Source organism: Maniola hyperantus, chromosome 9 (assembly GCF_902806685.2).
Source record: "Maniola hyperantus chromosome 9, iAphHyp1.2, whole genome shotgun sequence".
NCBI lineage: Eukaryota > Metazoa > Arthropoda > Insecta > Lepidoptera > Nymphalidae > Maniola > Maniola hyperantus.
In genome coordinates, this window is record NC_048544.1 from 2316231 (window position 1) to 2330046 (window position 13816).

The following is a 13816-nucleotide window of genomic DNA, read 5'->3' on the forward strand; positions in this document are numbered from 1 at the left end:
CTAGTTATGCTGTATTTTTTAGGCTGTGACTTAAAGTTTCATGAGCTTTTTTTTCACTCAAATAAAAATATTTTGTCTCTAAAAAAATAGTTTGAAATTAATGCCCTAGGGATTTCTATAAACCTCTAGGTACCTACTACTAATCGTCTTAATCCAGTTTTGGAATCGCATTGTAAGGTTTCAATGACATTGAACTTCAGTACTTACATCAAATAATTACTGAAAACCGTCTAGTACCGTTATCGGCTCAGACTAACACAGTCACTATCGTACTGTATATAATTTAATAGTTAATTATTTTTTCTCCAGTTTAAATTTTGAATAGCACTAGATAGGTGTATTTACGAAAATTCACCTAATCTTTGGACGATAAAAACATTTGCAATGCAAAGGCTCAAAAAGGCTAGAACCCAGAGCCGTATAGTCAGTTAAAAAAATTACAATGCGGGTATTTGAATAAAAATATTCCTTGAGATATTTGACAGTGCAAAAGTCGTAGACTGACTAAAACGCTAGACTAAAGTACTGTGTAACCGCGTGTGAGATAGCGATAGCACGACGTAACGATGAATAACACGACAATTACCATTGTTTAGTAGTCAATATTTGTATTAACCGATCAACACTATTTGTATTAAACGTTTTTTATGTGAAAACAAGTAAATCACTAATGAGAAATACATTGATGACACGAATCCTCAAAGTTTGTTTTGCAACTAAAGTTGTCTTCCTTGAAAAAAATCGGTTACACGATAAGGGACAAAAAATAGTTTAACTGCGTCTCTGTTTATCACATTAGTAACTTTATCTGTTCTCTCTTTTTAGTGGGAATGAGAAAGCAAACGTTCCTTTGTCTAGATTTTTACTCAATCTACGGCAAAAGTGGTCGTTGTGGATTTGTGTAATGATATATTACTGTATATAATTTGCATTACAAAGTTAATTATTATTACTCCGGTTTAAATTATGAAAAATAAATTAATAGCACATAGGTAGTTAGATATAAACAAAAATTCGCGTAATCTGTGGACGATAACACATTATTTTTCAATGCAGACCCAGAGCCGTAAGGTCAGTTGAAAAAAAATTGAAATGCGGGTATTTGAATAAAAATATTGCTAGAGATATTTGTCAGTGCAAAAGTGATCGTTGTGGATTTAGTGTAGTGATTCGTGTGGATTTATGTAAAAATGGTTATTTAGCAGGTAAGCATGATTTGAATATCTTCTTTATTTATCTAAATCTACATTTAAATATTGTTAGGAGGTAAAGTTAGTAGATCCGCTTATAATAATAATTTATTTATTTAGGAAGAATATATACAGTTCACAACAAGTTTAGGCGTAATTTGAAATTTGTGTATTCTACGCGGACGAAGTCGCGAGCATAAGCTAGTAAAATATAAAAGGAAAAGTTGACTGACTGACTGACTGATCTATCAACGCACAACTGGCACAACTCAAACTACTGGACGGATCGGTCTGAATTTAGCATGCAGATAGCTATTATGACGAAGAAATCCGCTAAGAAATGATTTTTGAAAATTCAATTCCAAAGGGGTAAATAAGGGGTTTTGAAATTGTAATTTGAATGTAGTCCACGCGGACGAAGTCGCGGGTATAAGCTAAATCACTGAAATAGGAATAAGTACCTAAAGGCAGAACTGTTTTGATATAGGCACAGAGATATACGATCTCTTAAACCCGTTAACCTAATCCGTTTTTTAGGGTTCCGTACCTCAAAAAGAAAAGCGGAAACCTTATAGGATCACTTCGTTGTCTGTCTGTCTGTCTATCAAGAAATCTAGAGGGTACTTCCCGTTGACGAATCATGAAATTTGACAGGTAGGTAAGTCTTTGAGCACACGTAAGGGGAAAACCCTGAAAACCTCGAATTTGTGATTATATCACGAAAAAAAATTAAAATGTGTTCATAACCAAATAATTAGTATTTTCAACTTTCAAAGTAAGATTACTATACCAAATGGGATATCATGTGATTCTTAAGCAGTTTTTATTTATTTTTATGCTAAATAGTTTTTGATGTACCTATCGTACAAAGTGTCGAAAAAATATGACTGTAGTATGGAACCCTCAGTGCGTGAGTCTGACTCGCTCTTGGCCGGTTTTTTTTGTTTTAGGGCTGTAACCTAATCAGCCGGAGTCAATTCATTAATAATAACCGCATCCTGTTACAGATTATGCACATAATAATCTATCTTTTTTTTTTTTTTTTTTTTTTATTTATAACAAGCGTAGGTACACCAAATATTTACATTATTATTTTCTCGCCAAACTGGTGAGCCAGTTTGTTGGCGAGCTGGCGCTCCTTAAAAATAACTATAATCTACGTATTAAATTGTACTTATATATGTAAACTTATATTCTAACTTATAAACTTATACTCAGATTAAGGATTGATCGCTGCAGCGAAATGAACGCTTTAGAGATCAATCCTCAATCTGAGGTAACAAACAAAATAAACTAAAATAAAAAACAAATAATGATAATAAATTGATAATAAATTAAACAGTAAGGGGGTCCCTAAGGAAGTGTTCCTTTAACTTTTTCTTAAGCACCCCCTCACTGACCTTATTCTCTTCCCTTAACCACTCTATGCCGTTGTAAATTTTAGGTACCAAATATTCACTTAACCTTTCACCGTAGTAGTTACAGACTTTGGGTAACATGAATCTTGTCTTCCTATTACTTCTAGCGTTATCCCTAAGCTTCGTGGGGTTTTTAAATTTTTTTGAAAAATAATGTTCTCTAGCTATTAGGTAATCTACTTTACTATGTACAGGCAATATTTTTAGATCTTTAAAAACACATTCATAGTTCCCTTTATACTTTTTTTTTCTCTTTTTTTCCTAGAATGTGTTTTAAAAGTCTAATTTGTAATTTTTTAATTTCGTTTAGGTAGGTACTAAAAGTTCTTCCATAAATACTAAGGCCATAGTTGATAACTGAGTCAGCAAGTGCGTAGTATACAACTAGTTTTGTACGTTTACTTAGCACTCGATCGAGATGATAAAACTTACCTAACACCGACCTCAGTTTGTTGCACACCTGCCCCACGTGAGTTTTCCAATTGAAATTTTGATCTATGTGCAACCCTAGGTACTTGTATTTATCTACATATTGTAGCTGCTGGCATGCGCACGAGATCTTATTATTATGCAAGCAGTCATAACTATGACCAACTATACCTATATCTTTATATTTAACTGTCTTAGCCTGTCTGTTATATGGCGAGTATATATGTATGCATTTTGTTTTTTCCATATTTATAATTATCCCATTATCATGCGCCCATTTATTTACGTTTTCAAAATCTGACTGGATGTTATCGCGCGCCTCGCTCACGTCCTTTGACGCGTACATCAAACACATATCATCGGCATACATATATACTCGACACTTCTTGATCACGTTAACCACACTATTGACGAGCATCAGGTAGCCCACTGGCCCATAAATTGAGCCAGTCGGTACACCCAATGACACGTTCCACTCGTCACCCGTTGTCCCATCGACCGCGGTGCGTATAGTTCTGTCCGATAGGTAGTTACGGAACCACTTATTTGTCGCACCGGCAATGCCACACTCCTGCATGGCTAAGAGTAATACATCCTTGTCTAGGGTATCAAAAGCCTTCTTATAATCTATAAAAAGAGCTAAAACCTGCTTTCCACTATTCAGATTGGAGTTAACTTCGTTTACAAACTGATTGAGAGCCGTAACAGTGCTTCGGCCTTTCCTAAACCCGTGTTGTGCATCAGTTAATATATTATACTTGTCTAGGAATCTCGATATTTGACCGACCACTACTTTTTCAACTATTTTATTGATTATCGATAGTATGGCTATCGGTCTGTAATTAGTGTATTCAAGATGGCTGCCACCTTTATATATAGGTCGTATAATTGCTTTTTTTAGCTCTTCGGGGTACACGCCCTCCTGAATACACAAATTCACAAAATTGGCCAGCACTGAGCTTAATCGATCTGCCAGAAACTTTATGTCTTGGACTCTTATCTTATCGAAGCCTGGGGCTTTCTCACTGCTTAATTTTCTAATAATTTTTTTTATTTCTATAGCATTAACTTTTATATATCTAAAAGAAACCTCGCACTGTTTGACATACGTATTTCTATCTAAGAATTTAACTGAACAATTATGCTTAATCTTTTCAATTTCTTGAGTAAACGTTTTCGAAAATTCATTACATATGCTATACATAGTATTTATTTGGCCTAGATATTTTTTAATTACACTATCAACATTAGGTTTAATCCTACCTAACCAGCTATTAACAGTTAACCAAACTTTCCTATAATCACCATTACAACTTTTAACTTCTCTTCTTCTATAACTATTTTTAGCGCTATTTATAAGTTTATTTACTTTATTTCTAAATTTAGTGTACTCTAAGCGCTTATTCATATTATTAGGTGAAGCTTTCCATAAACGGAACAAGCTATCTCTCTTTGCAATCATTAAGTATAATTTTTTGTCTATCCATGGCTGTGTTATTCTAAAAGATCTCACAGGTTTCTGTGTCATACTATTCCTATACACACTAGTAAACACACTGTAAAGTTTATTAAATAATAACAGTGGACATAAAATACTTAAAAGTTGAGACCAATCGTAATCAGCTAATTTTTCATGAACTAGCTTATCATTTAACACCCATTTTTTGCTACACCTGCCAGTCTTACAATCGTATAACTCACGGTCAAAGTCCATTGAAACGCCTATCATATGGTGATCCGAAATATCGCACTCCGCTAAGAATGACGTGGCCGGCGCATTCTCGTGCATCCGCAGCTGTCCTACTCGCCCCCACGCATGATCTATGCACGACTGCTCGAGACGCCCGTCCACAATCGCTTCGCGCGTAACCTAATCTAATCTAATCTAATAGAAATCTAAATATATAAAAAAATAAAAAATAAAAATAAAAAAATAAAAAAGATTCCGACGAATTGAGAACCTCCTCCTTTTTTTGAAGTCGGTTAAAAAGGAAAAAGGTGACTGACTGACTGACTGATCGATCAACGCACAGCTCAAACTACACGACGGATCGGGTTGGAATTTGGCATGCAGATAGCTATTATGACGTAGGCATCCGCTAAGAAAGGATTTTTGAAAATTCAACCTCTAAGGGGGTGAAATAGGGGTTTGAAATGTATGTAGTCCACGCGGACGAAATCGCGAGCATATTTAAGCTAGCTGCTAGTAGAATATAATTGGATTCATTGGTTTATTAAATTGTATCCTAAGTAGTTATGGGAAATGATCATAAAGGAATGGAGTATGAATGGAGACCCTACAGTTTTCATAATTATCTTGACCTTTCGACTAAATTTTTGCAACTTTAAGAAGTCTAGAAATAGATACCTCATCTCATCATCTACCGACAGACGTCCACTGCTGGATATAGGTCTCTTGTAGGGACTTCCACACGCCATGGTGTTGCGCCATCTGAATCCAGCGGCTCCCTGCGACTCGTCTGATGTCGTCCGTCCACCTAGTGGGTGGTCTTCCAACGCTGCGTCTTCCGGTGCGAGGTCGCCATTCCAGCACCTTGGGATCCCAACGTCTATCGGTTTTCCGAACTATGAGCCCTGCCCATTTAGCTTCGCAGCCCGTTGAGCTATGTCGGTTACTCTAGTTCTCCTACGGATCTCCTCATTTCTGATTTGTCTACCTAGTACCTACTACCTACTCATTATGTACAAAAATCTTATTACAGGCCTCTACAATATGGAATCGCAAGAGTTTGCCAACTCCTCCACGGCGTCTATAGTGGAGTCCAGCTCGGAGGAGAAGCAGCGGCCACGCTTCTTCAGGAGGAGCGGCCGGCTCGTCGCCAGCGTCTCCAGCTGCGACGGGGATATATCCGCCATCGACTGCGAGCGGTACGTGCCTACAACTATAGACTTCTCTTATTTAGATAGGTAGGTAGGTATATCCCGGAAATTCAAAGAGTTCCCACGGGATTTTAAAAATATCATATCCACGCAACGGGCATCGACTAGTAAGTCTAAATAATATATAAAAGGTAAGGTGACTGACTGACTAACTGACTGAATGACTGACTGATCTACCAACGCACAGCTCGAACTACTGGACGGATCGGGCTGAAATTTGGCATGCAGATAGCTATTATGACGTAGCCATCCGGTAAGCAAGGATTTTTGAAAATTCAACCCCTAAGGGGGTGAAATAGGGGTTTGAAATTTGTATAGTCGCAAGCATAAGCTAGTGTTATATAAAACTTCACCATTAAATAAAGCCTAGCTTCCACAAAAACATCAAACACGGGAGCTCGGGAAAAGGTGATTAAGTTTAAGTTAAGGTCGAACGCGCCAAGGTCACCTTCTACGAACCAGTTCCAACCAGAAATATACCTCCAACTGCCTATAGTACGCGACAGGTCCTGATGGCAAGCGGAGAGGGAACGTTCCGCACACCCGCACGTGCCCCGCGCTGACCCGGTGCGGGCGAGCGCGGGCGACGTGCTGGTGTGCGGGCGTTCCCCCGCCTCATACCCCTAAAGCTAGTAACTGACTGACTGAGTCATAATAAAATATGCACATACATTTTAGCCGTTAAAGCCTGACCAGAAATGTAAAAAACTTACTCTGGGGCGCCACGAGTACACGGTGTATGGTCACTACAGTGCGACAAGGCTATCTTGGCGCGTGGCGAAAATCGGAACGTTGCCGTCAAGTGTCCCCTTTGTTCTTGTTTGAATATTCTAAGCCAACAGCGCCCCCCTGCCAATGTCATTCAAGTGCCAAGAGAGCCTTGTCGCACTGTGTGCGTTTAGTCTGGTATAATTAATAATTAGTTCCACGGGTTTCCCGCAATATGGCAAGGTGTTTTATTTTTCTGGCCAGGCTAAAAAAAAATTATAAAAAAATCAGGTTTTCAAAAATTCCATACGGATGAAGCCGGGTATAAATATTATATATATTTGAAACTATAGAACCTCCTCTATTAATTTATTGATATCGGTTAAAAATAATCACTACATAGTACATAGCCAATCTCTTTATGCATGACTGGTTCTACGCTTCAACCAAGATAATGAAATCAATCGCAGTATTTGTTTATTTCTAGAAAGGCTGAAAGGTATAGGATTTCTTGTCGTGGTGCACTTTACACGTTTAGTTATTATGTTGCGATTGATCGCAGTTATTTAACTTGCGATTGACGATAGTAGGTAATGCTCCAACACGAAAAATTAAAAAATAATCATTGACTTATGTTATATTATATACTTCGCTGCTTTAGCAGTTTAGCACCAATGCAACCTCAGTGACGTCTGGATTTCAAACGGGTCGTTCATTAGTATCTAAGAGGTGGCGCTGATTTATTTGTTTCCAAAACCGTGAAAAATTTTGTTCGCTTGACCATATCTTGTTTTTTATATCAATGAAAATAATTTAATTTATTACCGAATATATTATAATTAGATTGTAATTCTTTTTGTATTTTTTATATTTTATTTCGACTTCTTATTAGGTGTTAGTTAACCTTTCATACAAAACATTTATACAAATCACTAGCTGATGCCCGCGACTTCGTCCGCGTGGAATTGGGATTTTAAAAATCCCATGGGAACTCTTTGATTTTTCGGGATAAAAAGTAGCCTGTGTCCTTCTTCCCCGGGATGTAAGCTATCTTTGTACCAAATTTCGTCAAAATCGGTTGAACGGTTGAGCCGTGAAAAGCTAGCAGACAGACAGACAGACACACTTTCGCATTTATAATATTAGTATGGATTCATACTAACATTCATACAAACCTGTAAGTACCTTTTTATTTTATTTGAAATTAACATTTAGCGCACTTAATTTAGTTTACTTATTGTATTTTATGTATTTTCTTCTTTAAATAAAAGAATTTAGTTTATTTAAGGTCAAAAATTAATTATTAAAATTTTTAATGTGTAAAATTGATAATTTGTAAAAAATTGTTAATGTGCTAAACTGCAGGTTTACTCGCGATGTTTTCAGATCTGTAATTGCTTGTGACGCACATAATAACTCCAAAAAATAGTTATAATTAGGTACTTAGTATGTAAATTATTATTAGGCAAGTACCTACATTACAGTCAGGCAATTGATAACTGCGTTTTCCTCAATGCCTTTATTTTAACTTTATTCATCGTCAACTTGTAGTGCAACTACTAAGATTGTGAACTTGTTCTAATATTGATTACTTTATAGTTTATACACTAGATTTAGAAACATAAAAATTAAATCTTGGGTGTAATTTGGTCTTTGTCTCTACACTAGTTGACCCACATCGGCTTTGGCCGGTGAAAATAAATTCTTCTTTCTACAGCATAGATTTTTTTATATTTCACTCTATATTAAAAAAAATGTTTTTTAAACAATTTTATACGCAGGTAAAGTATTCTCATATAAAAGTTTAACATTTAATGTATACATAAGCCCTGCAAAACAATTAACTATCTAGGCAGTACTTACATTTAAATATTTACAATAATTGTAAAATATTCTACCTGTTTAGAATATTATCTTTTCACATTCTTCTTACTATAAAAAAGATCCATTATTTAAACCTATCGAAAAAGAAATCTTCCAATGAAAACCGATTAGCATAGATAAAATAAAACTAGTAGAAAAAACCCGTCACTTGCGAGTTAGACTCGCGCATGAAGGGTTCCGTAACATCGTACAAGTAGAGTTTACACTGGCACCGATTCCGTTGTCTTTCTCTAAACGAAGTTTAGAGTATCTGCATCCTTTTCTTTTTAACAAGCAATGCTAAAAAAGGAACGGAACATGACTTTCACATTTAAAGACTCTAAATTTTAGTGCAGAATACAAATTTAAACAGTAGGTTCGCGACTGCGTGCTAAAATCACGAGTTTTAACATCTAAAATTAAATTTAAAACTGTAAAACTATGTCTGTCCTTTTCATATTACATTAGTAAGAAGAGCATGCGAATACTCTAAAATTAGGTTGGGCTCAGAATCAGTACCTACCACTATGTACTTAATTTTTATTTATTTTTATTTGCATGGCGGCTATTTTGAAATTCGCTATCTTGGTTTTTAATTGTGTTGTTATACCTAGTGGAAATAGAAATTCATACTCTGTGAAAATTTCATCTCTCTCCCAATTACGGTTCATGAGATACAGCCCGCTGACAGAGAGACGGACGAACAGACGGATGGACAATGGAGGCTTAGTAATAGGGTCCCCTAGGCACCCTTCGGTTACGGAACCCTAAATAGCGATAAGTCCACAATTTTAGGAGTTAAAAGCTGATAACAAAATGTTTACAACATTACAATCCAGCCGCATTTCGGTTCAGTTACAACCGCGCATGCCCGACGCGAGGACGCCATATTGGCGGCCATTTTGTAAAAAAGACGTTAAAAAATTTGACATAAAAACTTTATCGTAAGCTTAGAACATCAAAACTTTCCAACTCGGTTTGAAAGAATTGATAGGCTTTGAGTTCATTTTGTGTTCCTACTGGTGTTAAAGTATTTACTTTCTTTTTTCCTGATGGTAAAAGTATGTGGCAGTTAAAAGTTTCTCATGGTTTCTAGAAGTTTTATTTTGTGACACTACTAAATATTCTTTAAAAAAAAATTGCAAAAGTTTTTTTTTTTCAAAATCTGTTAATTATTCGGAAAACGGAATAAATATTTTCGCTAAATATCGACTTAGTACCTATTTAATGCATCTTACGCCCAGATTCATGACAGATGGTTAAAACTAAAACGGTTACCGTTAATTTTTGACCACGAGTTAAAGGCAAAATTCCAGTCAGCAGGTAGTCGGGGTTTCAATCTCGGGCATGCTGTGCATTTTAAGTAATTAAATATCACTTGTTTTAACGTCGAAGGAAAACATTCGTGAAGAAACCTGCATGCCTGAGAGTTCTCCATAATGTTCTCAAAAGTCTACTAATCCGCACATGGCCAGCGTGGTAGATTAGGGCCAAAACCCTTATCACTCTGAGAGGAAACCCGTGCTCTGCAGTGATCCGGTTATAGGTTGTTCATGATGATGACTAATAAGAAAACAATTTTAGAAATTCCACCCGAGCAATTCTGGGACGGATCAGCTTGACTTGAGAAATAATGCATTTACACCCCAGATTTTACCCAACAAAGTAGGTACCTACCTATATTATAATAATAATAATCATCTTTATTTCAGATATTACATCCATTTTGTTAGTAATAAAATTAATTGCTAATGACTATGTTAGTAAGTAGGCTCTTTTATGAACCATTTTATTTGTCTAGGAATCTACCACCCATGAGACACGAGTGCATGTGCAAACCAACCCAGTGTCTCATAAATTATGGTGATTTTAATCTTTAAAGTAATCCTACATGTATTTTAATTATTTTTATTAATAGTCCGCGTGGAATTAGGTTATTTAAACATCCCGTGGGAACTCTTTGATTTTCCGGGATAAAAAGTAGCCTTTGTGACGACCTCCCTGGCGCAGTGGTGAGCGCTGTGGTCTTAATAGTGGGAGGTCCCGGGTTCGATTCCTGGCAGGGGTTTGTAATTTTATAATTTCTAAATTTCTGGTCTGGTCTGGTGGGAGGCTTCGGCCGTGGCTAGTTACCACCCTACCGGCAAAGCCGTGCCGCCAAGCGATTTAGCGTTCCGGTACGATGCCGTGTAGAAACCAAAGGGGTATGGGTTTAATAAAAACTGCCATACCCCTTCCAGGTTAGCCCGCTATTACCACCAGGTGAGATTGCAGTCAAGGGCTAACTTGTATCTGAATTAAAAAATAAAAAGAATGTCCCTCTCCAGGTCTTTATCTATCCCCATCCAAAAAATCACGTCAATCCATTGCACCGTTGCGATGTGATTGAAGTACAAACCAACAAACAAACACACTTTCGCATTTATAATAAGGGTACTGATAATTATCTTAACTAGGTACGTAATTTTGCTTCGAAGGAGGTAATCACTGTAATTGGAACCTGCAATTTATGTCAAAGAATTATAATAGAGCCGTAACACTCGTACTACTTGCTTCGTAACTAGGTAACTAGTCTATAGAGACACGCAGGACAGTGCTTTCTTCATGCAAACGTAGGAGGGTAATTACTACATTATTTGATACTGGGGCCGATTCTCTTGTACACAATTTTTAAACTAAACTAAATTGACTGGTCTAAATCTAGTGCTATCCCTTTCATAATGTTGCTTGCGGAAAAGGATAACACTCGATTTAGACATATTGATTTAGTTTAGTTTAGAGATTGTGTACAAGAGAATCGGCCCCATTGTACGCTCAAAAATAAATATTATATCGATTTATCTCGTCATTATCTAGGTTTATCTAAATATATAAAATTCAAAGTCCTGACTGACTGACTGTCTGACTGACATATATATCAACGCACAGCCTAAACCGCTGGTTCTAAAGACATGAAATTTGAAGGGTCTATTCTTTGTAGAGAGTAGGTATCCACTAAGAAAGGATTTTTCGAAATTCCACCTCTAAGTGGGTTAAATGGGGGATGGAAGTTTGTAAGTCCGTCATTTTTCAAGTCATTTGGGTTTTCTGTCACAAATGAAGAAATACGTGTTTCGGGATTTTTGAACAATGAGAAATGAGAAAATAAGAAACCCTTTGGGGCTTGAGGGGCTTTGTAGAGCCCCCTATATGACTTTTTGTCGGTCTCAAAGACAGAGACCATGTTCTACAAAACCGCTATCTCCTTCTAAAGGTCCACATTATTTTCTGCCGCATACTATATGTAGTAACGATTCATAGTATCCAACTGATAATACGACGCACTTTGTCTATGAATTTAATGAATTATCTACTACCATGGATCTTATAAGTATTTCCCGTTTTTACCACAAACGACGGTAAACTGTGATATCCGTTATAAATCTATTAATATCTGGTACATGTCTACTGTGTCTGTGGGTAACTAGGAACCTAGAACTTGGACGATCTAACCTAAGGACGCGCCTCGCATGATTATTCCCCTCTGTCAATAGTAATGGATTTTTAATCCACTGCGTTTATAAACACTGTTTGCGGAATCGATTTTGTCATTGTCAGAATCGTTTTCGATGTGTGACGACGTCTTACACGCTGGGTGAAAAATGCCTGTTTGTGCCGTTAGTGAGTGCAAGAACAAATCAAACACATCAAATTTACAAAAAGATGGAATTTCATTTCATAAGTAAGTATTTTTGGTGTAATAAACGCTTTCTATAAATTAAATTACATAAATTATTATAATAAAATAACAATCGAGAACTTTACCGATTCAGTAATTGAGTACGTAATAATTCGGTAGAAACGAGTCACACTCCTCACGAGACTATATTTTGTTTTTTTCTAAACAATTGCAACCCTCGGTATATACAAATTAGGTTAAAATTTGAATACGCGTGAACAGCATGAAATTACGTAGTAGTAAAAATAACACTAGTCTCGTGGGAAGTGCGGTATACTATAGACGGAGAGCCAGCGCCCAAAAAACTGTTTGAATTTACTAAGGCTAATTTTTTGCGCATACTGACCAGCTCTGTCCCCATATTCTGCTGACTAACCATTACAACTTTTATTTATATGCAATATACAAGTTATATAACAATTTTCAGCCTTAGTAAATTCATTTTATTACCTCGCAGGTACGACACCTTTGATAGCGCACCTGAGTCACTGTTCTCAGGTTCACTTGACTGACCGCAGTATGTTTGTGTACGCAACCATTCTAATGAACTATAAAAAAATTAGCCTTAGTAAATTCAAACAGTATTTTGGGCCCTGGCTCTCCGTCTATAGTATACCGCACTCCCCACGAGACTATAGTGTTATTTTTACAAAATTTTTCAGTATTAGATTTAATTGCATAGGACATAAGGTTCGATTTTTAAGAATCATGTGATAGTGATTGCGGTTCGATTATCGATATCGATGAAAACATTTTCTTTATTATTAACGACTAAATTACCGTCTTCAAGTCAAGTAAAGAATAGTTATTATTAATTACCACAATTTTTTCGCTACCTATACTTGTAATAAAACTGGTCGATTTCTGTGATTTCACGTACTTAATACATTTAAAAAAATATTAAAGCAACGCAATTTTAGTGATAACCGCGAAACGGGGTAGGGTGTCTCTGAACTGGGTAATATGTAGCTAAAAGGTGTACCTTTCTCAAGGATGAGGATTAGGTAATAATTTATCATAATCGTTTTATTTTTACAGATTTCGATATTTTTACAGAGAGAATCGCCAAGAATATACATAACATTAACCTAATGGTAAATAATGACGTGTTAAAAATAGAAGAGGCCACCGTGTGTGTTTACTAATTTATTTTTGTAAGGGCAATACGTGTAATATTTAATAACTTACATTTAATTTTTTTGGACAAAGAGTACACCATATTGGAATTACCATGTAAACCCAATGTGCAATAAATAAATGATTGATTGGAAAGAAAAAAACATTTTATAGATTGATATACCTACTAATTATGTTTGGTAGGCTTTTGCGCGGTCAGGTTTATTTTGTATTATATAATAATATAAGTCATTAACTTGGACGATCTAACCTAGGTTAGATCGTCCAAGGTCATTAATAAGCACATTTTCACTATCGAAATTTTAAATGAAAATTTCGTTATATAAAAAAATACAAAAGATTAAAAATGATATAAAATAAGTAAAAAAGTATGTGCATATTTTTTAAATAAATATTTTTCTTATTTTTACGTTGCATTATTAGTTTTTGGGATAATTACCTATTAAGTGAGG

The 13816-nt window shown here is 35.9% G+C and overlaps 1 protein-coding gene across 1 annotated transcript in view; it reads left to right on the forward strand.

The window, feature by feature from the left end:
- Window positions 1–1044: 1044 nt before the first annotated feature.
- Window positions 1045–13816, forward strand: part of LOC117985106 (P protein-like) — a 36192-nt gene continuing 23420 nt past the window's right edge. Inside the window, exons 1-2 of the mRNA XM_069501029.1 lie at window positions 1045–1205; window positions 5761–5926. Of these exons, the coding sequence (XP_069357130.1) occupies window positions 5772–5926 (155 nt within the window). The 5' untranslated portion in view covers window positions 1045–1205; window positions 5761–5771. The remainder of the gene's footprint in view (window positions 1206–5760; window positions 5927–13816) is intronic.